This window comes from Pneumocystis murina, assembly GCF_000349005.2.
Source record: "Pneumocystis murina B123 chromosome Unknown supercont1.14, whole genome shotgun sequence".
Taxonomy (NCBI): domain Eukaryota; kingdom Fungi; phylum Ascomycota; class Pneumocystomycetes; order Pneumocystales; family Pneumocystaceae; genus Pneumocystis; species Pneumocystis murina.
Genome location: NW_017802372.1, coordinates 271,770 through 298,824, shown reverse-complemented (window position 1 = coordinate 298,824; position 27,055 = coordinate 271,770). Strand labels below are relative to the sequence as shown.

At 27.3% G+C, this 27,055-nt stretch overlaps 9 protein-coding genes across 9 annotated transcripts; 5 read left to right on the top strand and 4 right to left on the bottom strand.

Moving 5' to 3' along the window:
* Window positions 1-460: 460 nt before the first annotated feature.
* PNEG_02975 (hypothetical protein) lies at window positions 461-1,118 on the top strand (the record flags this gene model as incomplete). The annotated part of the gene is made up of 3 exons (XM_007876831.1): window positions 461-518; window positions 552-631; window positions 684-1,118. The coding sequence occupies 3 exons, from the start codon at window positions 461-463 to the stop codon at window positions 1,116-1,118; spliced, it is 573 nt and encodes a 190-aa protein (XP_007875022.1).
* A 424-nt stretch (window positions 1,119-1,542) lies between these two features.
* Window positions 1,543-3,408, top strand: PNEG_02974 (hypothetical protein; the record flags this gene model as incomplete). The annotated part of the gene is made up of 7 exons (XM_007876830.1): window positions 1,543-1,585; window positions 1,728-1,851; window positions 1,899-2,022; window positions 2,064-2,238; window positions 2,290-2,400; window positions 2,449-3,003; window positions 3,050-3,408. 7 exons carry the CDS (start codon window positions 1,543-1,545, stop codon window positions 3,406-3,408), a joined length of 1,491 nt encoding a protein of 496 aa, XP_007875021.1.
* Window positions 3,409-3,736: 328 nt separating this feature from the next.
* Window positions 3,737-8,289, top strand: PNEG_02973 (hypothetical protein; the record flags this gene model as incomplete). The annotated part of the gene is made up of 13 exons (XM_007876828.1): window positions 3,737-4,203; window positions 4,256-4,366; window positions 4,409-4,810; window positions 4,857-4,982; window positions 5,024-5,116; window positions 5,163-5,372; window positions 5,424-5,711; window positions 5,751-5,828; window positions 5,872-5,985; window positions 6,029-7,776; window positions 7,819-7,989; window positions 8,034-8,153; window positions 8,205-8,289. The coding sequence occupies exons 1-13, from the start codon at window positions 3,751-3,753 to the stop codon at window positions 8,287-8,289; spliced, it is 3,999 nt and encodes a 1,332-aa protein (XP_007875019.1). The 5' UTR covers window positions 3,737-3,750.
* Window positions 7,608-9,325, bottom strand: PNEG_02972 (hypothetical protein; the record flags this gene model as incomplete). Its single annotated transcript, XM_007876827.1, has 6 exons — window positions 7,608-8,452; window positions 8,495-8,635; window positions 8,730-8,805; window positions 8,861-8,954; window positions 9,001-9,187; window positions 9,233-9,325. The coding sequence occupies 6 exons, from the start codon at window positions 9,323-9,325 to the stop codon at window positions 8,360-8,362; spliced, it is 684 nt and encodes a 227-aa protein (XP_007875018.1). The 3' UTR covers window positions 7,608-8,359.
* Window positions 9,326-9,546: 221 nt separating this feature from the next.
* Window positions 9,547-12,436, top strand: PNEG_02971 (hypothetical protein; the record flags this gene model as incomplete). Its single annotated transcript, XM_007876826.1, has 11 exons — window positions 9,547-9,768; window positions 9,811-10,052; window positions 10,100-10,288; window positions 10,334-10,462; window positions 10,513-10,666; window positions 10,709-11,060; window positions 11,102-11,245; window positions 11,290-11,552; window positions 11,603-11,823; window positions 11,874-12,182; window positions 12,229-12,436. 11 exons carry the CDS (start codon window positions 9,547-9,549, stop codon window positions 12,434-12,436), a joined length of 2,433 nt encoding a protein of 810 aa, XP_007875017.1.
* A 409-nt stretch (window positions 12,437-12,845) lies between these two features.
* Window positions 12,846-13,806, top strand: PNEG_02970 (hypothetical protein; the record flags this gene model as incomplete). Its single annotated transcript, XM_007876825.1, has 3 exons — window positions 12,846-13,097; window positions 13,148-13,696; window positions 13,741-13,806. 3 exons carry the CDS (start codon window positions 12,846-12,848, stop codon window positions 13,804-13,806), a joined length of 867 nt encoding a protein of 288 aa, XP_007875016.1.
* An 83-nt stretch (window positions 13,807-13,889) lies between these two features.
* PNEG_02969 (hypothetical protein) lies at window positions 13,890-17,591 on the bottom strand (the record flags this gene model as incomplete). Its single annotated transcript, XM_007876824.1, has 19 exons — window positions 13,890-14,223; window positions 14,270-14,328; window positions 14,375-14,462; window positions 14,508-14,566; window positions 14,606-14,749; window positions 14,791-14,903; window positions 14,950-15,118; window positions 15,163-15,304; window positions 15,346-15,650; window positions 15,695-16,011; window positions 16,054-16,204; window positions 16,251-16,381; window positions 16,425-16,485; window positions 16,528-16,602; window positions 16,649-16,750; window positions 16,801-16,839; window positions 16,882-16,932; window positions 16,976-17,076; window positions 17,120-17,591. 19 exons carry the CDS (start codon window positions 17,589-17,591, stop codon window positions 13,890-13,892), a joined length of 2,913 nt encoding a protein of 970 aa, XP_007875015.1.
* Window positions 17,592-17,809: 218 nt separating this feature from the next.
* On the bottom strand, window positions 17,810-19,860 carry PNEG_02968 (T-complex protein 1, eta subunit; the record flags this gene model as incomplete). Its single annotated transcript, XM_007876823.1, has 9 exons — window positions 19,813-19,860; window positions 19,631-19,768; window positions 19,500-19,588; window positions 19,253-19,449; window positions 19,034-19,205; window positions 18,825-18,989; window positions 18,314-18,769; window positions 17,930-18,271; window positions 17,810-17,884 (listed from the first exon to the last, which is right to left on the bottom strand). Exons 1-9 carry the CDS (start codon window positions 19,844-19,846, stop codon window positions 17,810-17,812), a joined length of 1,668 nt encoding a protein of 555 aa, XP_007875014.1. The 5' UTR covers window positions 19,847-19,860.
* Window positions 19,861-19,979: 119 nt separating this feature from the next.
* Window positions 19,980-26,967, bottom strand: PNEG_02967 (hypothetical protein; the record flags this gene model as incomplete). Its single annotated transcript, XM_007876822.1, has 11 exons — window positions 19,980-24,749; window positions 24,798-24,884; window positions 24,930-25,115; window positions 25,161-25,341; window positions 25,384-25,700; window positions 25,743-25,853; window positions 25,895-26,216; window positions 26,265-26,416; window positions 26,463-26,555; window positions 26,601-26,723; window positions 26,776-26,967. 11 exons carry the CDS (start codon window positions 26,965-26,967, stop codon window positions 19,980-19,982), a joined length of 6,534 nt encoding a protein of 2,177 aa, XP_007875013.1.
* Between the last annotated feature and the right edge of the window lie 88 nt (window positions 26,968-27,055).

Here is a 27,055-nt window from a genome sequence, read left to right as displayed (position 1 = left end):
ATTTTAATTTTTACACGTATTCTTCAAAATAAACTAAATATATTAAAACATATAGTCTTTTTGTCAACATTTGACTTCTATAAATACATTTTACAATTTCTAACAGCATTGTTCAAAAGTACTAAATATTTTTACAAAATGTACAATCTTAACCTGGACCTATTTTCAGATGAAAAAAAATAAATCCACGATATTAAAATCAATAATTCATATGCCCTTCCTTTCCCGCTTCTAAAATTCATTAATTAAGAATATAGAAGTAGAATATTCAAAGGGCTATTATTTAATATTCCTACTCACAAGTATTTATATAATAACCCTTTCTTAAAAAAAAGATATATTTAAGTAAAAATTATTATATTAATATTAAAATAGAAATATTTTTGGATTTTTTTTCTCAGGACTTAAAGATTTTTTCATCGGCGGCTTCAACGATAAATTTTATTTTCAAACCAGTATTATGACCAAAAAAAAAATTGGGAAACCTGTCCGAGGAGGTGCTTCTAAGCATTCTGTTAGTATTTATTAATAACATACATTTATTTGTTTAGGCGGAAAATGTTTTTCTACAGAATTAATGCTGAATCAAGATGGGACATTACAATCAGATATAACTCCTAAAACATGGAGAGTAAATCCCATCAGCATGAAAACAATGCCAAGGCATAATAACGCCATTCCAGGAAATCGAAGAAACATCAAGCGATACAACAGATTCGGAAAAAAATACCAATGATTCTGATATATCTAATTCAGAGGCTCAATCTTCCTTTCATGAACGAGAAAAAAGAAAATCAAAAGGTGCTCCTCAGCCTATTATTGAAATTCAAAATCCAAATCGTATAAAAAAGCAGAATTATAAGCCTTCTGAACTTTTAAAATTAGAACCTCAAGAATTAAGTCGGAAAGATCGCGATGCCATTGAAAAGAGAGCAGCAGAAGAACGATATAGAAAACTTCATTCGGAGGGGAAAACTGAGAAAGCTAGGGCAGATCTTGCAAGACTTGCGATTGTACGAAAAGAACGAGAGGAAAAGGCACGACAGAGGAAAGCTGAACAAGAAGCAAAAGAAACTGCTGCACAAGCACGCACGGGAAAATCTTTAAGGCCTAACTAATTTTTTATTTTCAGACTTTTATAAAAATAGTTATATCCGCGATTTAAGTCATACATTAACATATGGCAATATCGAATACATTATAGTTTAATAATGCTATTATGCTCATGCGGACATCTATACATATTTTGGAAACGAATTATATATCTATTTTATCTTTATACTGTTATTTATTTTCTAATGATTTCTTTATATTTTTTATAAACACAATAGCTATGTGACTTCAAAAATAAAAATACATACATTTCTAGTCTATTTAAAACGTTATTTATATTTTTAGGTTTTTATCTATTTTTCCCCTTTACCTGTCTTTTTATCGCTTTACGGTCCTTATAAAACTAAATTAATAATATTGAAGAAAAGACATATTTTTAATAAAAAAAATATATATTAATTACTTTGATCTTCAGTATTTTTAGAAAATATGACAAACAAACATTCTAATCAAAATTCAATGGTTCAAAAAAGTAGGTAAAAAAAAAACAATGAAAATATCTATTAGAACAACCCAAGGGCTTTAAAAAACGAATGAAACTTAACAAAAAACTAATAATATTAATACATTTTATCCTTTTTATAGAAGTTCAAGGGCTGATTTATACATAATAGTTCAATCAAGCGATAGTTTACGACAAAAGAAAAAAAATGAATCATTATCGAACTTAGAAGAGATTATTTCATCATCAGGAAACATGGAAAGGACATTAGAAGATTTGTATTATGTTTTTTCTGGGTATAATTTGTCTATTACATATAATCGTATAATTAAAAATTTTATAGTACACCAGGTGGATCCCTTGTTTTAAAGCAATCTTTGGATGAGGATAAGAAAAATTCTAAAAATGCATCCACTATTTCCTTAAAACTTCAAAAAAAAACGTATAATTCATTAGCAGCACTTGAAGTATTTTTTATATAATTCTTACCTATATTGATTTGTTTTAGAGCGATCTTTATACAGCCGTTACATTATTATTGAACAATATTCGCCCTACAGATACAGATTATGCATTGGTATCATCTTTTTATACATTTTCTCGAAAGCTTTTAATACGCGAACAAAAACACAGTATAACACAGGCGCTTGGTAGCGATGCCAAGAAATACACGCAAGATTCATGTATGTATTATTTGTTTTCATGCATTATCATGAATTTACTATTATATTTAGTTCCATTTAGATCACCTAGCAATGAATGTCTTTTTGTTATCAGTCCAAATGGCCCACTATTTTCTTCATTAGCAGCTAAATCTGTTTTTGATACTAGACCCATTAATACAGGTTAAATTTCTCTATTATTCACGTAAATTTATCATAATATATAATTAGAAGGACGTGCATATATTACACAAGTTATTCCGAATTATTCTGCATCAACTAAATCTATTCAAACGTTTGCTAATATATGCCCCGCTTCAAGTCAATCTGAATCATCTGCTTTAAAAAAGCGAAAACTCAAACATCCTACTTTGAAACTTATACCTTCTGTAAAATGGTTATATTATAATAGTTATAGCTCATATGCACCAACAAAGGATATGGAAACTGCTATTTTTTCTGAAAAACATCTTAATGCAGTATGGTGGAAGCGTAAAAATGAAAAACTTTCCATGAAACAAAAAAAAGAAAAAGATATAGAAAAAGATGCTACTAAACAATCTGATATTGATCAGCCAAGCACTTTAGAACTAGACGAAAAGCTTATTCTTTCATATGAGCCTATAAATATCTCAGATGAATTAAAAGCTTCTAAGTTATATAAAGAATATAATGACGTCAATATAAATGAAATTGGAAAATTAATTCAAACACTTTCTGAAATGCAGTCTTTAAGAATTGCGCGTTCTCAAACGGAGGAGCCGGGAGAATTAGAAGAACAATTAGGTGATTATAGTATTTATACTTTTTTACCCTTTATTTATATTATTAGCCTTCCATATTCAGCAACTTCTTCTTAAGCAAATTGTCTCATTTAATCTTCAGCCTAGAGAACTTCTTCCAAAGCCATTGTCATTATCTATGTCTTTTCTTGTTCTTGGCCCATCTTATACTGGGACATTACCAAATGTGCCACTCATGTCTTCAGCTGAAGAATTTCGAAATCAACATGGATCTTATTCTGAACTTCAAAACTATACTAGAAATGAAGGTTCATATAACCAAAATTCACAAAAGATATCAAATATTCCTATAACTTTACCATCACTTATACGCAATGATTCATATCGATCATTTCTGAATTCTTCACTTTCTGCATATAGAAAAATAGGAAATCGCACTAAAAAATAATGATCTTTTATCTTCAATTATAAACATTTTTAAAAATTATATCTTCTATAACACATTTCACATATTTTTTATACATCTACTTTTAACGTTAACATTAATTTCATATTTTCTACATAAAAAATTCCTTTTCTATCCCTTCTAGGAAATACGTACTGGATATTTAAGAAAATAAACTAAAATACATCTTCAAAGGCTTTTTTTTTATAGAAATAAACTTACTCATAATGGTTCCTTGGTTATATGTCACGTGACACGGACCTCTTAGAATTATCAAAACAGAAACAAAGTATAAAATTTTATTAAAAAATTATAAGATTTTTTCTCTCATATATATTCAAGAAAATGCACCCGCTTTTAAGTATTCAAACACCTCGAACAGATGTGGGTACTGTCAATTCAATTGATGCAGATGAACTTTCTTTTGGTTCTCGTGAACCATCTTTTATTTCACCAACTAAAAAAGAGAATTGGAAATCTTTTAAAGCGTTATCTACACCTGCACCAGAAAGGATACTTTCAGATAGAACAAAGAATCTTATCAACGTGAGACATGAGTTTACACCTTTGTTACAAAGTGCAGCAAAAAAAGAACCATTTTCCTATGTTGATTTGAAAAAAAAGCCAAAATCTGAAGGAAGCATCGAAAATGAGAAATCTGTCAATACCTCTAGGGAAAATAATCCCGAGGAATCTTCATCAAGTATCGTTTCAGTAAAATCTATTATTGAGTTGCCTGAACAAGATCTACTTAAAGAAAAAAATGGTACAACACTTACACTTAGGGAACAGGAAAGGGTAGGCTTTTCGATAATTTATGATTTCAGAAAAAAAACTCATAAAATTATAGATTATTGATACAATGAGAAAAGAAAATTGGGGATTAAAGCTTAAAATTCATTTTCTAAACGATCGCTTAGATAAATTAGCACCAGATCAAATAGAAAAAGCATTGAAAGAAGTATATATTATTTTTATAGTTATTTTATTCTAAATCTTTAAGAACATTGAAAATAAGATACAACAAGCAAAACTTATTCAAGAAATTAAAAAATACAGGAAATCGTTATTAGAATCTGAAAAAAAAATACAAGAGATATCTGTAAATGGACCTAAAGGTGAAAATTTGGAATCCAATGAAATAATTTCAGATCAAAAAAAAATACTTGATAAAATTGCATTAGAAAATAATCAATATGCAAATGAGCTTTTCAAAGCTCAAGAAAAAATAGAAACATTGTCTAAAGAAATCGAAAAATTAAAAAATGGCGAAAATGATATAACTATTTATGAAAAACTTAATTATCTAGAGGAGCAATTACAACGTGCCTTAGAAAAAAACGAAGACATGGTGGCAGAACTTCAAGAAAAGCAGAACAAAATAGATGAAAAAGAAGACGAAATTGTATAGTTCAAATTAAGTCAGATATAATTACTAATTACAATTTTAGGAACTTCAGGAGGAAGAACGAGGTAAACTAAAACAAGTAATTGAAGAATTAGAACAGAAATACCTTTCAAGAGAAAACAATCGAGAAGTTAATGACTACAGTACTCATATAGATTCTTTAAAAAATGTATTTATTATTATTTATACTACTTTTAATAATCATCTCAGGATCTAAATATTGCTAAGAAAAAAATAGACGAGAAAGAAAAAACTATTCAAAAGCTTATTTTAGAGAAAGATAATTCAAACGAGCTTAGCGATGTATATATTTTTATATCAATGATTATTAAAACTTAACTTTAAATAGGAACTTAAAAAGGCACGTTCCGAATTAGACAAAATATCTAATGAGTATTATGAGTTTAAGAATATACATGAAGAAAAAATTTATAATCTAGAAAATTCTTATAACAATCTTAACAATGAATTAAAAATTAAAAAAGGGGAAATTGCATCTTTGCATAAACAATTAGAAACAAAAGAATCTAATACCTTAGAAATAAATAAGAACATGCAGGTTTGATCAAAATATTTCAAAGAATATTTCCTAATTGTCTAAAAAATTCAGGATATTCTAAATGAAAAATATAAGCTCGAAAATGACTTAAAAGAAGCTTACAATAATATTAAGGAATTACATATAAGCTTGGAGGAGTATGATAATAGACAAGAACAATTGGAACATGATCTTAAAGAAAAAGAAGATGAACTTAGTGAGGCTATATTTAACTTAAGATCACTTCAACAAGAACTTGACAGCTCTACTCTAGAATATGAAAAAGAAAAAAAAGATCTTCATAGCAAAATAGCAAAATTAAAACAAAATTGGGATGAAGAACGAATACAATTAACTAATGTAAAATAAAATAATCAACGCTATTTCTAATTTGTTTAGGAAACAGAATTAATACGAGATTCTTTAAAACAATATCAAGAGCGTAGCGAACGCACCCTGTTTGATCTTCAAGAAGAAGTATTTTTATTTTTAAATTTTTTTTTGTTAATAATTTCTCTAGAAAAACATTCTTCAAAATAATCTTAAAGAAATTAAGCAACAAAATTCCAACTTGCAGGAAAATATTAACAAATTAGTTGTAACAGAAAATACTGTTTTAAAAAACAATGAAAAGGCACGTTTTTTTCTAGTTTAAATCTTAAGACTAATTAACATAGTTTCAAGAAACATTACAAAGTCAAGAAGAGCGTCACCATAAACGTGAAGTCCAATTGGAAAACCAGATTAATGATCAGAATATTCGTTATGAAAATCAAAAAAAAGAACTTAACAAAGCTTTGGATGATATGCAAATTTTAAAAGAAGACCTTAAACAAGTTCAAAAATCGGAAGAATCACTTAAAAATGATATAAAGTTACTTAAAATAGAATATAATGAACTTCAACAACAATATACAGAGAAACAAGAAATTATTAAAAACAAAGAGATCCAGACTGCTCAATTTCATGAAGAATATGAAAAACTTAAAACAGACTATGCATCTATTAAGGCTACTCTTAAAAATTTATACGATGAAAAAAACGATTTACTTCTTTTAATAGAAAAGAGCAAATCTGATCATATAGAAGGAGCTGACACTTTATCTTTGAATAAAACTATTAAAATCTTAGAGCACCAAATAGAATCTATTAAATTTGAACGAGATAAACTTTTGAAATCTATCAACTTTTTAAATGAAAGCATCTTTAATTACAAAAATACAGTTTCTGACCTAGAAAAAGAGCGGGATTTTCTTAAGGAAAAACTTGATACTTTTAACATTCACGAAAAAATATTTCCACAATCAGATGAAAAATATTTTGAGTTCCAGAAAAATATTAATATACTGGAAACTCAAATTAAACTTCTGGAAACGGAAAAAAAAAAATTATTAGAAACCAATGCAGACCTTGAAAATAATTTTAATGATGCACTTAAAAAAATAAATAACGAAGAGATAGATTTAATTCATGAATATAAGATTAAAAAGATGGAGCTTGAGGAAATTGTTCATATGAAAGAACAAGAACAAAAGAGTCTAGAAAAACAGATTGAACAACTCGAAATAACTCTTTTAAATAAAGAAAAGATTCACAAAACTAAAATAAAACAGCTTAATGATGAAATATTTCTTTTACAAGATAAGCTTGAAGACCTTAGACTGCAACAAAAAGAATCAATAGAATTAGGGAATTCAGATGAACAAATTATTTCTGATTTACCCAAAAGTATACTCAAATTAAAAAATGGATTATATAATACGGAATTAAAAACAATTAATCAACATAAAAATTATGAAATAAATAATTATGAAATAGAGTTATCAGAATTAAGACTCAAATATAAAAATGCGAATGAAATTATTTCAAGCATGAAGCATGAAGCTTTAACCCGTGAAGAGGAATTTCAGAATAGAATTAATGAAATAATGCTAAAGGAAAAATCGAAATTAACAAGATTGCAAAATGAAAAAGCACAATTAGAATCAAACCTTCTTCGTATGAACGAAGAGAAAGCTATTCTTGAAGATGAAAAGGGACAGCTTCAAAGACAACTATCTCTCTTAGAAACTAACGCTATTTTTACTTCTGAAAACTATATAAATAAAAATGAAAATGCTAAAATTATTCAGGAAAAAGAAGAATTAAAAGAATGTTTAATGCTTACAAAGGCAGAATTAAATGAAATTAAAGGAAACATGAGGACTCGTGAAACACAATTAAAAGAACAATTATATAAAATTGGTAAAGATAAGCATTTTTTAGTTAATAAGATGGAGTTAGCAGAAAAAAAAATTCAAACTATTACCCAAGAAAGAGATGAAATATCTGAAAAAGTACATTATTTGGAAAGACAGCTCCATGAAGATAAATATTTATATAATAACCAAAATTATTTAAAAAAAAATATACGTTTTAATGAACCGTTAGTTTAAATTTATATATTTTTTTTACTAAATTATTTTAGAGAATCAAAAGAATTATATACACTTAAATTAAAACACAAAGCTGAATTAAAAGGCCTTTCAAAACAAATCCGTTATCTTAAAGCTCTGGTATCCAGAGAAGAACAATTCAGAGCCAGTCTTTCATATACTAAGAAATTTTTTCTTATGAAAATTGATAGTTATGAATCTTGGTAATATAACATATATAAGATTTAATCGATTTAATATTTTTTAGTAATCAAGCAAACCTTCGGTTAATTGAAAAGATGGGAATCTATCCTGATCGAAGTTTACGACAAAATCATGTTACATTGAAAATTATAGCCTTAATGATTATTGCAATCAACAGAATGAAGTTAGTTAATCATATATTTGTTTTTTAAATAATTAACATATACTTTTCCAGAAAGTTTTCAATTGAATGGTCAAAACAAGCAAAAATTAAAGAGAAATTATTCCAATCTCTATCATTAATTCGAGCAAATATATAAAACTAAAACCTTAGCATTTATCGTAAATAATTCATGTACATTTTTAATATTTAATTTTGAAAAGTCTTTTTTATATTTTTTTGACCACTGATTCCATAATAGACGCAATATTCAATTTTTTTAACTTTTCAAAATCTCGTACAACACTAATACCACAAATATTCTATTATTTAAAAACGATTCAATCTTAAGTGTTATTACATACCTTAAATACTTCAACCATTATTAGAACGTCATAATTCTTAAGATCCACTTTATGTGGTGCTCCTATAAGAGGTGCAATAGTTCTAATAATTTGTTCTCTTGTTAATTTTGTATGATTTCTAAGATTTGGACGGATAGCAAACTATACAAAATTACTTTTTTTTCATTTATTTATAAAGTTTAGCTCTTTCCTTCAATGGTTCCAGTTTGTTTTCGTGAAAATAAGGTTGCAAAACTTTCTGAGCTAAATTTTGAAGATCTAAAAGTGTTGCAGATGCAGTTAATGTAACAGGCGTCATACGTTTAGACCAACTAACAATACAAATATCTTAATTATTGAAACAAATTTATATTTTAATAAATATACCGGATTCCTTTAATTCCATTCGAAGATATTTTTTCACAAATATAACGAACTATTTGAACAGGATCCAAAGGCCATCTTGTCCTAATAAAAATAACTTTTTTCATATTAAAAAATTAGTTTAGTATAAAAAAAATATTTACCACATGCTGTTTTAATATTAATTGGTTGTAACCAACGCTCTTTCTTTTTCAATATTGCAAGTTCTTGTGAAATTTGATCTTCAAAACTACCAGAAGATAATTTAAATGATTTATCAGAAGATAAAGAAACATCATCCGATTTAATTGAAGATGATATAAAAAGTTCTGGTACTTGTTCATCAAGATACTAGAAAAAAAAATAAGAATAAAAAGAAAAAAAATTAGAAATTACTTGATAAAATAAATCAAGTACTTCACGTTCTGCTTGTTTTTCATGTTTACGTACACAAGTAATAAAGACTCCTGACCAGTTAGGTAGTAGCATTTTTTAAATAGCTGCAGAAAAAGTTAAAAAAATATAGTGTTTAAAAAGCGAATAAATGTATTTTTTACTAATTTTTAAACATTTTTCTTTTAAAGACAATTTATATTTAAAAATAATAAAATATAAACTAAAAATTAGATAAATCTCATATTTTATTAATTGCTTTTTAAAGACTTTTTTAATATTTTTTTTGCAGAAAATCTATTATTTTTTTTAAATTTATGAATCATACACATATTCCAGGCTCCTGGATAGATTCACCTACTGGTCATTCAAAAATTAATCTATTTCAAACAAAAATATCTTCTATGAAGCCATATAATACTGTTCAAAGTCAATATTTGGAAGAAATTAATAAATATTTAAAAAAACCAGAGGATATAAAAGCAGTTGATTCATATATTGAATCATTAGAGAAAGAACTGAATATTTTTAAATTACAAGTAAATATAGTGATATAATGATGTAAATTATGTATTTTTTAGGAAAAAAAAGAAACAGATGAACTTATATATATTAAGGATAAAATGAATAAGAATGCAGAAAAAGTAAAAATATATTGTGAAATAGTTAAAAATTACTTAAAAAATACATCGGAACCATTTTTATGGGAGTCAAAAGAAGAAAAAATATTTTTTGATGAGTTATATACAAGTATAAAATATTTAAAAAATTTAGAAGTATCAAAAACATATCTTTTAATTTTAATACAAGTAGAAAAACTCAGGTTTTGAATAAGAAAGATGATTTAAAGAAGCTAAATCAAGGATATAGTTATTTAATTGAAGAATGTATTGAGACAGATAAGAAAACAGCATTAATATCTTATCATCAATTAATTCAATGGAATTATAATCTTAAAAAATCAAATAAAAATTCAGAAAAACCATTGGTACATTTAGAAATGTTTATTCAAGAAAGATTACGTAGCTCGTGGGATATAATTGAAATAAAATTATGCCAGTATGTATATTTCTAAATTATACAGAAGAAATAAATCAATTAAAGAGATTTTCACAGTCATTTTGAAGAAATAGGATGGCCAGATAAGATTAAAAAAGGAATTTCACCAAGTACAGAATCTTTTAAACGGTTTCAATCTAGTTTTCAAACATTATTGATTCAACATCGAGAAATGTAACTATTCATTTTTTCAATGAAAATACTCTTCTAACATTTTATAAAAGAATTAGAAGTCTTGAAAATAAAGATGAAAATCTTGAATGCACAGAAACTAATAATTCTGATATTTTATTACCTTTTCTGATTATGGTTCGTCCATTGAATATTCAATTTCGTTACCATTTTATGGAAAAAAGAAAAACTGATAGAATTGATAAAGTAGGTAGAATTTTAAACCTCATTTTTTTTAAATCTATCTAGCCAGAATGGTTTTATACATATATATTAGATATCATATCTTCTTGTGCGAATTTTTTTTGCATAGAAGTACAAAATATTATCAATGAAACTCCAGAACATAATAGAAACTCCCTAAATGAGTTTATTACTGCTTTATTAAAAATAGTAGAAGAAAAAATAGAGACATCTATCGAATATCTTTTGATGAATGTGCATGTCTTTTCGCATTTTGTTCATGAAACTATAAAATTCGATAATATCTTACGACATGATTTCGGATATTTTCCATATAAAGGTCAATGGAATGGAATGATTCATATTGCTTTAGGAAATTCAAAAAACTTTATGACATGGGTTGAGTCGGAAAAAAAGTGTAAATATTCTAATATATATATTCATATTTTAACATTCCAGTTTCAATTGAACAATTTCAAAATATTATAGACGTGACTATGTCTCCAAATACATGGGATTTAGATTATGATAGTGTAGGTGAATCCGAAACTAAGCCCACCAATTCTTCCCTTCGTATAAAATGTCTTATAGAAAGTATTACAGGTTAGTTAAATTAATATATATATTTAAATTGTTCTAATATTCAGAACAATATCGCCCTTTAAAAGATTTTAATCAAAAATCAATATTTTTCACCGAAATTCAATGTCATATTTTAAATAGTTATTATGAAAGACTCAAATCTGCAGCAGATGCATTTGAGGTAACTTTTTCACGAATAATTCAAGCAGTATCTGGCAATAAAACAGACAAAATGATACAGGATGTAAAAGGATTGGAAACATTATGTAGAGTATATGGTAGTTGTATCTTTATAGAATCATGTTTATCTGATTGGGATGACGATATTGTAATATTAACTAACTATTTTTATATATCATTTCTTATGGATAATTTTAGTTTTTTCTAGAATTATGGCAAAATTTAACAACAAAAAATAAAACTATTTATGAAGCCAATACAAATTCAAAAAATCCGAATTCCTTATTAGAATATGGTCAAGGTAGTTTGTTTAGCAAAATATCGCTTTTATACTTTAATCTTCATGAACGCACAGAAAAATTAATTATTCGACATTTAGAGCGTGAAATAAAAGAAAAATTTCAGCCATATTTCAAGATGTTAGTACCAAAAAAAAACACAATTATACTTATTATTTACATAATTGTAGTTATACCTGGTCTTCTTTAGAGAATCCTTCATCTTCAATAGCCATGTCATCTCCAGTATCAATGCAAATGGTGGATGCATTAAAATTAGTAAATTCATTATTGAATTTTTTAAAAAGAGCTGTTTCTCATTTAACTTTTCTTCGTATTTATAAACAATTTTCATTAACAGTTGAAAATCTCTTATGGAAAAAAATTATATTAAAAAATGACTTTTCTGAAAGAGGAGGAATACAGTTTACTAGAGATATTTGGGAATTTTGGGCTACCTGTAGCAAATATGTAGAAAAACCGGAGCAAAATATGAAAAAGTTTGTATTATCAAAATTATTTTAAAAAGAATTTAACAAACTGCAGAATTGAAGATGCCACCATCCTTTTATCTTTGAATTCCTCAAATGAAAATGATAAAAAATCCATATCAACTGTTGCTTCTATAATTTTTGATACATACAAAAGTTTTGAAGAAAAAAAACAATATTTAAAAACAATAGGACTTAAACACATAAATATAGCAGAAGCAAGAGATATCCTTCAAAAAAGAATCGATTGTTGGGCGCAGTAATTTCAAAAAAAAATAATATAAAGCTAGATTAACTTTTTTCTACTTTTTTTTTAAATCTTTAATCTCATCCACAAACAACTTCATGAAAATCTTTATTTCTTTCACTATTCAAGAGAAAACATATTAACACTTTTTTAAAAGTAAATCAAATTTCATATACATATATTTGGATTATGAGAAAAACGATAGATCCAGTCAACCCCACGATGAAATATAGGTGAATTCAACAACTAAAAACATAAATATACATGAAAAGTTGAGAAAAAAACATCATACTTTTTGTGTCAGATAAGGAGCAGTTATTTGAAAAAATAGACGTTTCCACATTTTTTTCCCGATTAAACTTCGTAAGGTATAAAATTATTTTTTTATACAAAAAAATACAATGAAAACAACATTTAATTCATTTATGGACTTATCTTATGATGCTCTGCATGAGAAATTTGCTCAACTTCAAATTCTTGAAAAACAGAGAAAAAAGTCCTTAGCTTCAGAATGGTCTGTAACAGAATCTCAAAAAAAAAAAAACCTTTCAAGAAACAGATATTCAGATATTGTTCCATACAATAAGTCCAGAGTTAAATTAATAAATTCGGAAAATGATTATATCAATGCTTCATACATTTTTCTTCCAAATGATAAAAAATATATAGCATCACAAGTATTTTTTTTAAATCTATGAAAGTAGGTTTTATATTGAAAATATTCTAGGGGCCATTAAAATCTACAATATTGCATTTTTGGAATATGGTTTGGGACAATTTAGAAGATCAAGGTATTATTTTAATGCTTACAAAAATTGAAGAACAAGGTCTTGAAAAATGTGCAAAATACTGGCCAGAAGAAGAAAAAGAGTTTATTTTCCCTGAGGTTTTTTTAAAAGTTGAGTTTATTGGAAAAGAGTATGATGAAAAAGCAGAAACTCTTATTCATCATTTAAAATTATCGAGACTTAATAAACCAGAATTATCAAAATATATTAATCATTTTTATTTTAAAAACTGGCCAGATCATGGTATTCCTCAGAATCTTCTACCCTTTATTAATTTAATATCTTTGGTTACTCTCATAAAAAAAAAAAATGATTATATTATTGTTCATTGTAGTGCTGGTTGTGGTAGAACTGGAACTTATATTGCTTTAGATTATTTAATTTCAACACTTTCTACTTTTAAAGTGAATTTTAATGAAAATATAAATGAAGACCCCATCTTTAATATTATTAACCAAATTAGAGAACAAAGGATGCATATGGTTCAGGTATTATTTATATATATAAAGATATAAATGTTTATATATAATAGAGTTTTTCACAACTGGAATTTATCTATAAGACTGTGAAATATTTTCTAAAAACACTAGAATCTTAATGCTAATTTTTAAAAATTATATTATTATATATATAATTAAATGATATATTATTTTTGAATTCATTATTTACACTTTATATTAATTATTCAGAAGGAAATATTGTTTCTTCGTTTTTTGGTTTTTTTGCATCAGAATCATTATTTTTTGCATCTAATAGCTTTTTCTTTTTTTTTGATAAATTTAATGCAACCGTTCCTATTTTTTTCAAAGGAGTAATTATTTTCCCATTAGGAGGAAGACGAAGTTTCTGTTTTATAAACAGGTCTTCATCTTCAATCAATTTGTTTCCACCTGATTCCAATAATTTCGATTTTAAAAATGGTTGTACTAAGCCAATTTGACGTTCAATTACATCTAATGTTACTGGCTCAAATTTTGAAGGAGGAATATGTTTGGTTTCTTGTTTCGTTATATTTCTAAAAATCAAATTAAAGTTATAAAAAAGAACTATAAAAAACTTACACAGGGTCCGAAACGCCTGGCCCTAATTGTACTTTTCCATGCAACAAATGAAGAGGGACCTTTAAAACAATCAATTAAGATGTAGTCAGTCTAAAACTAACTTACCAATAATGAAGAAAGACCAAATTCTTTATCCAGACCGAGTTCTTTAAATCCAAAAAAGTCTTCACCTATCTTTTCGGCAAAATCACCACTTTTCTATTGTTAATTTATTTTTTCCTAAATACAATATACTAACTGAATAAAAGAGTCATTGTTTTCCAAGTTTTCTTCATCAAAATAAGATAATGAAGGCTTCTAAAAACACTTAATATATTTAAAAAAATAAAAAAATACAATTGTTTCATTAAGATACGCCTGTAATCGTCTCTGAATATCATTAAGCTTAGTACTATATCTATCTATCCCATCCTTAATATAAGATTCAAATAAAGAAATATCTGAAATCCCATTTTCATATAGAGCATGCAAAAGATTTTCCTGTTAATTTTAATAAGAAATAAAGTCTATCGAAAAAATACTTCTATTGATTTATCTGACATATTTTCCAAATATAATTTTAATGTTTTCCCTAACTTTAGTAAAAATGAACTTGCAATATCCACCAGAACATCTAAAGCTCTACTTTGATACTCTAGTAAATTTAATAGAACAATCATATAATTTATAATTCTTTTAACCTTCAAATCCCACATGATATAATAACGTAGAAACAAATTTCCCTAATAAACAAAATCCCAATTCTTCTGACATTACTTCTATACAATTAAATAGATTAAAACTTTTATTTTGAATTTCTAAGTTCAAAGGTCTTTGTTCTTCAGGTGTTCTAAAACATGTATAGTATAGCTAGAATAATTAATTATAAAACAAAAAAAAATAAGAACACCAACTGAACTCGCTTGTTGCATCATTTTAAGTGCATATACTTTATTACATAATTTCCTAATACTTCTTAAATCTTCAATATTTTTATATATTTTGCGACAAATGCCTTCTGGAGGAGGCAAAAACCGAGGATTAGATTCAATAAATCTATCATATTATTTAGTTATTTATAAAACAAAAATACTTACAAATAATCTTGAAAGGTATCAGATTTAGAATTATAAAATTCATCATTCATTATAGGGATTCTAGGAAGACCAGAACAAACATTATAAAGAATCAAATAAGAGCTTTCAGACCAATTCTCCTCAACATTATTTTTTTCGGAATCAAAATTTCCAGATAATTCATAATTTAAGTAATTATTTAGATCATTATTCTTAGAACAACCTGTTTCCCATTCTTGAAACTTTATCATTGACTTTGAACTTCTAGATACTGCTACAGCGTTTCCTTTTAACTTATCCCCTTTTAAAAGTTTATGTCTAATAGTCTACATCTAATTAGATAGTTGAAGAAGAATTCAAGAATACTAACACATATCTCTGCACGAACTTTTTTTGTTAAAGTTTTCCATGCTTGATATACTACATCGTCATTATCATGTTCAATTTTTTGAATAGAACTCAAGCTTCCAACTCCATTAAAACTTGATGCATATTCTCTGTTAAACATATTAGCATCATTAATGACTTTTTCAGTATTATTCTTTAGTAACAAAGAATCTGTTTTCATAATATTACTAGATAAATATGTTTCAGATAAATCCATTTCAGGATCTTTGGTTTTAATGGGTTTTGAAGAAAATGTTTTCTTTACAGAAGATGTTCCAGTCTTTAGCTTTTGCAAAGTTTCTAAATCTTATCAAACCATAGAAGTAAATGATATATAATAACCATCATCATAAAGTTCTAAATCATCATCATTTAAATCATTTTTTTCAACATTTGTCTTATTTCTATCATACAAAACAACATCTGGTACAAGCTTAATCAAAGATAACGTCTTTTTACGCATAGCAATTGCATGTTTTCTAAGGAAATGTGCCTTTTTGAGTTAAGTTAATTATTAACTTTTTAAAATAAATAGTTACAGGATCTGCATTATAAATAAGACAATTCGACCAAATAAGCATAAGATCATCGACAAATTCCTTTTTACTATTATATTGAAAATTTCGAAGTTTTTTCATAACAGTCCCCAAATCCATTGGATTTTTAATAACTATAAATTGCTTAAATTCAGTAATATTTTAAAATAAAAATACCATCATAATAATCAGGTGCTTCTCTTTTGCTAACTTTATTTAAAAATGCAGTAGAATGTTCCTGAATTATCAAATTTGTAATATTATAAAAACTATTGTATACCGTATAAGCTTTTAATTCAAGAACAACCTTCTTCGCTGCATCATAAAGCTCATGACCAAGATTTTCTTCAGACGTCTTTTTCATATCAATTAATATTCATAGCACAGAGCTTAACCATTACCCATTTTGATTTACTTTTCCATACTTCAGATAAAAGATTACGCAATTCAAGATCAGAAATAGCCATAACCAATCGTTTACTTTCTATAGCAGAAAGAAGATACTAAATATTAGCCTTAGATGACTTAATTATCGTATAAATATATATAAGACCTTCAAGGAAATATTTTCCATTTCCAAATTTGAAGTAACCTTTTATATTATTAAAATATAAAAATAGTCTATTACACTTACTGAAATATCTTCATCTGACGATATTTCAGCAAAATCTAATTGATCAGATGTCTATTTTCTGTTAAAAACATTCATCTCAAAAAATATATATTACATCTAATTTATGTTCTATCATTGCATCTTTATCATTATCTAATGTATAATAAACACGATTAAAAAATGCTCCTATTTGCTGATTAATCTTAGATGTTTTATCTATATCTTTATCAATATTAATTTTATAAAAAAAATATCATACATTCTTTTATATCTGCTTTTTTAGAACAGCTTGACTGATCCTCTAATTCTTCATCGTACATATCATAAAAATTATCTTCTAATAATCGTACTGTCCCGAAATCATACATTTCATTCTTCCTCTTCTCATAATTATTTAAACACTGTATTAATAAAGATTTATCCACTCCAAACACATCTTTATCATTAAAAAATATAAAAGATTCAATTGCCTTGTCATAAAGCATAAATCTCACACGAAATAAGACTGTTAACTTCTCCAAGATTTCTGTAGATGATGACATTTCTGCAACATTTGGCTTAAAATCAATAAATTCTTTCCAAAGAATTGGATCATCCAGACAACTTAAGAAACATTTCCCCTCTAAAGGAGTCAAATAAGCATACCATTGTTCTTTTTCTTTAATCAAAAGTGCCAAATGTCTTAATAGTTCAGGATCTGTTGATGTCCATAACTTCTCAATTCTAATCATTTTTTAATTTGATTAAGGATTTCTTAACATCTCATAAGATCTATTTAATATAAAACTTAAGAAATCAATTATTTTTTCTAAGATTCCCTTAGATCTTAAGATATTAAAAAGTTTAACGAGCTCGATGTGTTAATATTTTAAAAAATATAAAAAATATGAAAATAATATTAATATATCTTATAAATATATATTTTATAAAAACTATTGTATTTATTTAATTATCTATTAAAAAGCGGCTGATTTTTAAAAGAACGTTGAGGAAGACCTTTTGAAGGTTTAGAAGGTAGGTCAGGCTAATAAATTGGTTAAAGAAATATATAAATAATTATTGAATTTACCTGTTGACTTTGCTCATTTCTAATTGTCTCATCTACAGATAAAATCATAGATGCAGCTTCAGTAGCAGATGAAATAGCATTAATTTTAACTAGACTTGGTTCCCATATAAATTCCTCGAAATTATCAGCAACACCTTCAGATTTAATTGAAACTCCTGCCCATTTTTCTCCTCTAGCATGACGCATACGTAAATTACTTAAAATATCAGTAGAATCAAGGCCAGCATTGTCACATAATTGCCGTGGAATCACTTCTAATGCTTTTGCAAAAGACAAGACAAGAAATTGTTGTTTACCAGAAATTGTTCGTGAATACTCTCTCAAATATTTAGAAATTTCCATCTATGTATTTTAATTTTTTTTTTTTTTTTAATAAAAAATTACCTCACATGCACCACCACCTGCTACAATACTATTATTTTTAATTGTTCTCTTAACAATCATAATAGCATCATGAAGAGATCTTTCTACTTCCGCAATAAATTGTTCAGCGCCTCCACGAAGAATTATAGTACATGTTTTGGCTTTAGGACATCCTTCAAATATATTAAATCGTTCACCACCAATCTGTCTTTCTTCAAAACTTGAGCAAGTTCCAAGATGATGTGGCTCAATATTAAAACATGTGGATTGTATAGTTCCTCCAACTGCCAAAACAACTCTATTTAAATCCTCAGAAGAGACTCTTCCAGCACAAAAAACATCACGATCAGCAAAATATTGAGTTGCCAAATCCCCTATAGGCAATTTTGACAATACAATTTTAGCACCTGTATTAACCAATGCTTCTAATTTTTCAAATATAATTGTCCATTCCGCATCTACGATAGCCTGATACTCCTAAAACAAAACTTATTAAATTCAAATAAAATTTCTTTTTTTTTAAAAAAAATACCGAAACTTCTTCCACTCTAACTTCAGCATTATCTTTTTCAGCTTTAAGTTCAAGCTCTACATTTAAACAAACTATTTTTGGATTTTTATATGATTTTTGTTGTTGTTCAAATCCTGCATAAGAAAATGTTTTTTTAAAAGCAACACCATGAATTAATAAAGAATCCTAAATTAAAATAAACAAAAAAAAAAAAAGAAAGAAAAACATACTTCAACAGAACCACCAATAACCTTTTTAATGCCGATTAACTTCTCATTAAGTTCATCATCAAGAGTTAAAACAGCATCTACAACCATTTTTGCAAAAATACTCTCATAAGAATGAATAAGTTTAGATGACATTGACGTAGCTGCACATTTTATAAGATATCCATAAAATTTTCTATTCATTATTAAAAACTAAATATTTTTAATAGAAATTGAATTAACTCTTTATCAGAGGTCTGTATATTAACAGAAATTTCTTTTATTTTATCTACAGCAAGACGAGATGCCTTTTTATAACCCAAAGAAATAATATACGGACTTGTACCTTCCTCTATAAATGCCCTTGCTTCCTTTAAAAGTTCTCCTGCAAGTACCACAACAGATGTCGTTCCATCGCCAACTTCCGCATCCTGACTTCGCTTAAAAGGCAGTCAATATAATTATATCAAATAATAGATACTCCTCATACTGCAATATCAACAAGAACCCTAGTCGCCGGATGCACGATATTTAATAATTTCATAATAGTTGCGCCATCATTAGAAATCACAATTTGACCTTAAAATTCAGCTAAATTTACCAAAAAAAACATATAAACACCTTTATCATCTACAATCAATTTATCTGCACCAAGAGGACCCAATGTTGTACAAATTGTACTTTGAATAGCAAGAACTGCCGCAATATTAGACAATAATTGACCTCGTCCTTGCGAATCATTCGTCCCCTCCTTAAGAACTAAAATCATATTAAAATTAATCCAAATATTCATTTATTTAAACCTATAATAGGAACATTTTCTCCTGCAAAAGACATCACTTTTTTTTTTCAAGATTTTCTTTAACGTCTTGTTAATCGGTCAAAAAAAAATTGAATAAAAATATAGTATAATCCATATAATCTTAATTATACATAAGTATCTCTACAAATCCAGCCAGTAAACAATAATTTATGTAGATAGTTGAAGAATCTCTTCTAACATTTTAAATTCACAAGAAATAGCTATATTATTAAATATGTTGAAAATATCTTGACAATGATCAAAAGTAGAGGTCCAATTACCAGAACAAGCACAATATTCTTGTATATTAGTTTCTTTCATTTTTTTGCAGCGTTTGCAACGTAAATCCTGGGTTTGATAAATTTTTATCATATGTTGAACTTTTCCAATTAAAACTTCTTCAATGGCAAGTTTATTATATTCAGTAAGACACTGAGTGCATCTTAAAATCGGCACTTTTTTATCTGATTGATCTATTAAAAAATCATTATCTCTACAAAAATCCATATCACGTGAGAAACCACAACTTTGACATATAACAGGAAGTACATAGGAACGACTCGGATTTTGAAAGATAGATTCTGCACTAAATTCACTAATGTCAAGTATTTTTAGTAAATCTCTTCGTAACATTCTTACATCCAAAGAAAAATCTTTTACTAATTCAAAAACAGCACAAATGCATTTTATAAATAGCAATATAGGGTTGCTAATTTCCAAATATGATCCAGGCAAAATGGGAACTTGAAATTCCAAATTTAATTCATCATTTTTGAAGGAATTGATTTGCAAGTGAAATAATTGAGAGGTACGTTTAATCAGAGGTTTAGCAATCTCGTCTAAAATAGTATTTTCGCTCAAAGTCTCCGGCATTTGAGACTTACTTATATGATCCTGAAATTGATGTTGAGTAGGAAATTCTTTTAATGCAGATAATTTCGATTTATACATAAATGAGATAAATTCTGTTACCCAAGCTTTAAATTCATCTTGAAGAATTTTTGGAAGGAAATTAGCGATATGCCAGTGTAATATTGTATCCATATTTTGTTCTTTCTTTATTTCTGAACATGCCATCCCCCCATAATTGGCATCATCCATCCAAAGAAGATAATCCCAGTATTCTTTAATATTAATATCCAGAAAATGGAAAAGAGGCTTGCCTCTAATTGTTTTTATAATATATAATCCATAAGCATATGCATTTTCCAGACTTTTTTTGCTAGTTTGTATAAGAATACGAAAAGTGTTAGCAAATACAATTTTTGAACCAGCTTTTTTTAAATCAGAAAGTAAATTAAGAAATGCCTTTTTCAATATTTTTTGAACATAAATATGAAGCGATATATCATACAAGAATGAATCCGAACTAGAAACCCAACGTATAAAATGCTGTACCATTAAATCAGCATTTGTATTGCCCATACTTGCTTCAGACCACCAGTGTTTAACCAACGATTTCAAAACAACCATAACAGAGCTGGAAGAATTACTGTCAACAAAATTTTCAAAATCATTATGAATACCATTGTCTAAAATAGAAAATTCATCAAATGCTTGTTCTGAAACAGAATCAAATGCATTAACTAAAGCAAAATTTAAGATAGCAGAAATAGTAAGACTTTTAACATCAAGTTCAATACAAACATTTTCATAAGATCCCGGATTGTTAACGAGAGGTATGTCCAATCCTTCTTGTATATATGGCATCCAATCTTTCTCATATCCTCCATAATCTGGAACAGAAGATTTTGACCACCATAACAAATAATTATTTTTTATAAGACATCTTGCAAATGTAACATCAATAACAAATTTTGGATCATCTTCTGACATTTCACAAAGAGGTATATTACTGTATCTAGAAAGCTTAATCCTATATAAAATAAAAACAGACAAATGTAAAAATGATGTTATCAGACTCTTTCCAAGATAAGTCTGCCACCCCAGAGATGGAACATTATTATCATCTTGAGGAAATTTCATTAGAGGAAAATCAAGTAAAATAGGAAATGATTGAGATAATTGATCATATTTTAAAGTATGAACTACAATAGTTGGTCCATGTCTTTCTGTTTGATATTCTCTTAAACAAGTAGAAAAAGATTTATATAATTTTTTCTCATTTTTTAATATAAGAATCTTAAATGTAATGGAATCACTAAATTCAAATGCTGAATCGTTAAATAGGTCTTGAGATTTCCAATTAGACAATAATTCTGTATAAAGTTTCTCAAAATTTGGAAACACTGGAGTTTCTCGAGAATTATCCATAACAAATAAATTAGCTATATGTTTATTTGAATAAAATATAGAAAGAATTTTCCTATTTCCAGCAAAAAAAAGGCTCACAAATATAAAACTCAATTTAGACTTGTCTAAATATGAAATATTTTTATTTGATTTTTCCAGCATTTCTAAATCAAACCCTTTTTCCAATGCCTTTTTCAAACTACCCTGAGTAGTATTTTTAAATTCACATACTGCTCCCAATAGTAATATTGCACGCTCCTTTGTAGTTATTTGAGTCTCAAATACACCATCAATACTAGGATGATTGAAAAAATTTAAAAATAGTTTCTGTTCATTATTATAAATATGTTCTGACATTTTAAGCTCGAAAAGATACGGAAACTGTTTTCCATTTGGCAATACTTTTGAAACCTTTTCAACTTCACAACCTTCTAATTCAAATTCTGGAAAATTAGCAGATTTAAAATTAATATATATAATTCGAGGAATAATTAACTTGATACTATGTAATATATTATTAATTAATACCCAAACTCGAAGTTCTCCTGGAATATCTGTTTGGCGAAATTCTAAAATTTCCCATGTTTTTGTATAAGTATAAATAGCTTTATTATGAAAAAAACTCGAGAGACTATTGTTTATATCAATGTTTGGACCAAATAAATAACGGCGTCTATCTCTAGATTGTTTTTGTATTTTCCATTTACGCTTTTGATATTGAAGCCATAATTTATAATCTTGATCAATTGTTACAGTTAATGGCCCTAGTGTAGAAAAATCATCTTCTCTTTCATTTTCGTTAATTCCTTCAATACTATTAGAAGTTTTAAAAATAGTTTTAGTAGGTTTTTGAAAAGGAGATTCTTCTATATCAGCAAAAGACCTTTTATTAGTATTTGTAATATCTTCCATAATCTTGGGAAGTGCCTTAAAACTTTCTGTAATAGAATGTTGTTTAAGTCCACTAAACCTAGCAGAATGCCGTTTTTGAAGCCATTCAGGGTGAGCAACACGAGGAACTGGATTTGGTACCATTTGCATTGCTGCAGGAATAGTTATAAGTTTTTGTATAACAGAACTTAAACGTTTTAAATAATAATCCCAATCAAGGATTGTTCGAATATCATAGTCAGAAAGATTATTATCACGAAGCCATTTTCTTAAAAAATGCTTTTTTACATTTTCATCAACAGAAAATATAGCAACTGGAATAGCTCTTTCCACAATAGATGCATCTTTAGGTCTAGAAGATATAATAAATTTACATGCCAAACCACGATCTTTAATAATTTGATCACCTAAAAATTCTGCTAAGCGTCTTGCCGTAAATATAGATGTTGATTTCTGTGATCCATACTCTTCTAATGTTCTTGACATACTTCTGTTTTCAGAAATTAATTCAATTAACTCTTCATCAGCTAAAGTTACACCTTTAGTATATAAAATATCAAGCCATTTATTTGCAACAGTTGCAACAGCAGCATAACACTCTTCTAAAGTAGTGCCTTCTAAAAATAATTTAAAAACTTGAGATTGAAAAATCTTAATTAATTTTAATTCTCCTCTACGCTTAACTTCAAATCCTTTAAGCTCAGCAAATGTTTCATCATTATTAAATACTGCATATTTTTTTTTAATTGTTTTATCCTCTTCAGTAGATGCAGGTAATATCATAGCTCTATAAGGACCATCTATTTCAAAAAAAATACTATTCTCAGAATGGATTTCATATTTATATCGAAGAGGATCTACAAGATTATGATACTGATGATTAGTAAATTGTGAATGAATCAGATAATTTAAAATGACACATGGATAAGATATAAAAAGGGTTTTGCCATCAACAAAATTAAAAATATAGTTTTGAGGAAATGTTGATGGCAGAATACACCAAATACCATCGGTGTCAAGTTCGAGGGGACGTCCCACTTTTTCAATTAATTGTCGAGCAGTCTGAATAATTCTGGCACCTGTTAAACATGTAACTCCAGCCATTTCTATAGAATACCAACGAGAGCCTTTTCGCATAACATAACCATAAAACGAATTTAATATTACTTTATGAGCGAGCTGAAGTGAATCATATAATACAACCATTTTTCGAGCTTCATCAATTTGCGAAGGATTTGATGAAGGTATGTTATCAAGACGCAGTTTCCATTGTTTTTGTAAATCTTTAAACTCATAACGTCTATCACGAAAACTTTTAACTGTATCAACATAAAATGGATTCTCTCTTTGACATACTATAGTCTCTCGCTCCACAACTTTAGAATCATGAATCTTACCATAAATTCTTTTACAGTATTCTGTTAATCGTTTTTGAATAATAGAAGATTGTTCTGAAGCAGATAGTTCATCAAAACTTTTTAAGGTACCATGGACTTTTGTCGGAAAAGTTTCATTTCGTAAAGCATGCTTAATCATATTATATTCATCACGCTTTGCCGGGAAAAAATCACCATGCCATGACCATGTCATTTTTCTATCACAAGTTTTCCCAGGTTTATTAAAATCGCAAGTAGCACATCTAGATTCATCAATCATAGAATCGGGTTGAAGTCTGTTTGTAATCATAATATTGGGATACATTGATGCAACATCTAAATGGTAAATTTTAGGATATTCTGTCCTAAAAGGACTTTTCTTGAAATCATCAAGTTGTAAAATTATTTGCTGTTTTATCTAAAGATAATTTAATTTAAAAGCTATATATATATTTGGAAAAAATACTTTATCATAATTAAGAATATCTGAAACTTTTTTTTTAGCTTCTACCTCAATAGTGAATTTAAGAGCAGGATCAAGTTCATTTATAAGCTACAGTTCAATCAAAAAACATAATATAAATACGAAAAAAATAACCTTTTCAATAGTATTCGAATCAACATTAAATTTCTCTTGTATATCATTTCGAAAAACACCTGCTTCAAGACTTTCAACATGACCACCAACATATGTCTCACTTTCTAAAAGATGTCCTTCAAAATGCTTATCATAAGAATCAATATGTTTATTAGGTAAAATAATATTCTTTTTAAATGCTTGAACCTATTAAGATAATAAAATATGCATATATATAAAGTCCTTTTATACCATTAAAAGCATTTCACATAATGTTCCTGTCCCTTTGGATAAAACATCTCCAGGATTTAAAGGAATAATGTTACAAAGAGAAAATATAAAAGGATGCACATATTTCATATATAAGTAATAAGTTGAGACAGCATCTGAAACCGAATATTGAGCGAGAACCTGAGGCTTTTCAATAGCATATCTAAAAGTCTAAATAAAATATAATAAATATAATCAAATATACCTCGTCATTAACTCTGGATCTAACTCAATTGGATTATATCCTAATTTTGCCTTCGTTACTGCTTTTAATCCTTGACTACCTTGTGGTAAATAACTATCTCTTTTAACCCAACGAAAACAATCCATATGAACACAATATGAACTTTGATATTCATCATTCTTATTTTTTGAAAATCCTATCTCATCATACATATTCAACCCATATATAGCACTTCTTGCTTCAATAAAAGGCCAATCAAAAAAATCGCCATTATATGTAGCAATAATAGTTGGCTTTGCATCCTTAATGTGATTAAAAAATCGTTGAATCAAACTTTTCTATCAAAGATGAATAAATATAAAAGTCAATATCTATTATACTTCATCAGGCTCATTAAATATGCAAAAAGGACCCTCATATTCAGGCTTAGGAGTATATTCAAAATTATCTATATCTAAAGATACAATATCTCTATTTGTAATCAAAAATCCCTATATATATAAGATATATTTTATATACATGTTTATCTTACTTGACCATCAATCATATAAGAAATCGTCATAATCTGATCAATTGCTGAATCTGGAAATTTTAAAGGCAATTTCGTTGTCTCAATATCGAAAACAAGCACCACAGGTTCTGCTCTAGCAATACGATCCTCGATTACTTCTATACTTACAGTACCCACTTGAGGATTTACTTGATACCATTTTCCAACACGAATATCTTTATCTATTGCTACACGGACACTATAAGGTACATCATATTCTCTTGCATCAATAATATAGTCTTCTGAACGAATTGAACAAGATGAATGATATATTTCTTGGTAAAGTGTTGTATCTGCTGTTGCCCTAAAAACATTGTCATCATTACCCTACTCCTTCTTATCACAATCTTACGTTACAACCTCATTTAAAGAATCCAATAAATCCATCTTTTTTTTATTTGCTTCTGCCAAAGGTACAAGAACCTTTTGAACACTCATAAGGTCCATTGTATTATTAAAAAATAACTGCAAAAATAAACGGCGATATCCTGAAAGATGATTTGGCTACAAAGATTATTAAATTTCTCACAATAATTAAATATAATAAAACCATTTGAAGATCCTCTTTCATACAACGTGTAATACGAACAATTGTATTAAACATTTTGCGTAAATACGCTTCTACTTCGATCTCACTACCCGTCTATAATAACAAATGAACTTTAATTCATTATTTATCCTGATATACTTTGCAAGCAATAAAAAAATATGGTTCAAACGGTAAAATAACTTTAAACGCTTCTCCATCATCTTGAAGAAAATAAAATGCCATAGCTGCTTTTCCTCCTTGTGTATCATCCAACAATGCTGTCTTTAAACCAATTATTAACTATTTATTAAACATTCATTATTTACTTTCATACCTCATGCATATTAATAAGCCATCCTTCCATAGGTGGTCCTATTTCTAATCTCTCAAATCCCATTCGTTCATCAATAATATTAACCAATTGAAGACGTTCCCAACGTTCATATCCAGATGAAGAGGGTTTCCTATCATTTGGTAGTCTTTTCTGGTATAAATGAGGCTTTTTTCGTGTAGCTTGCCGCCCCATGATTATTAAAGATGTTTTAAACGTCTTAAGATGGAGTCTAAAACCCTATATCTTTTTAAAAAATAGGGTCTATATTATAAAGGTATTT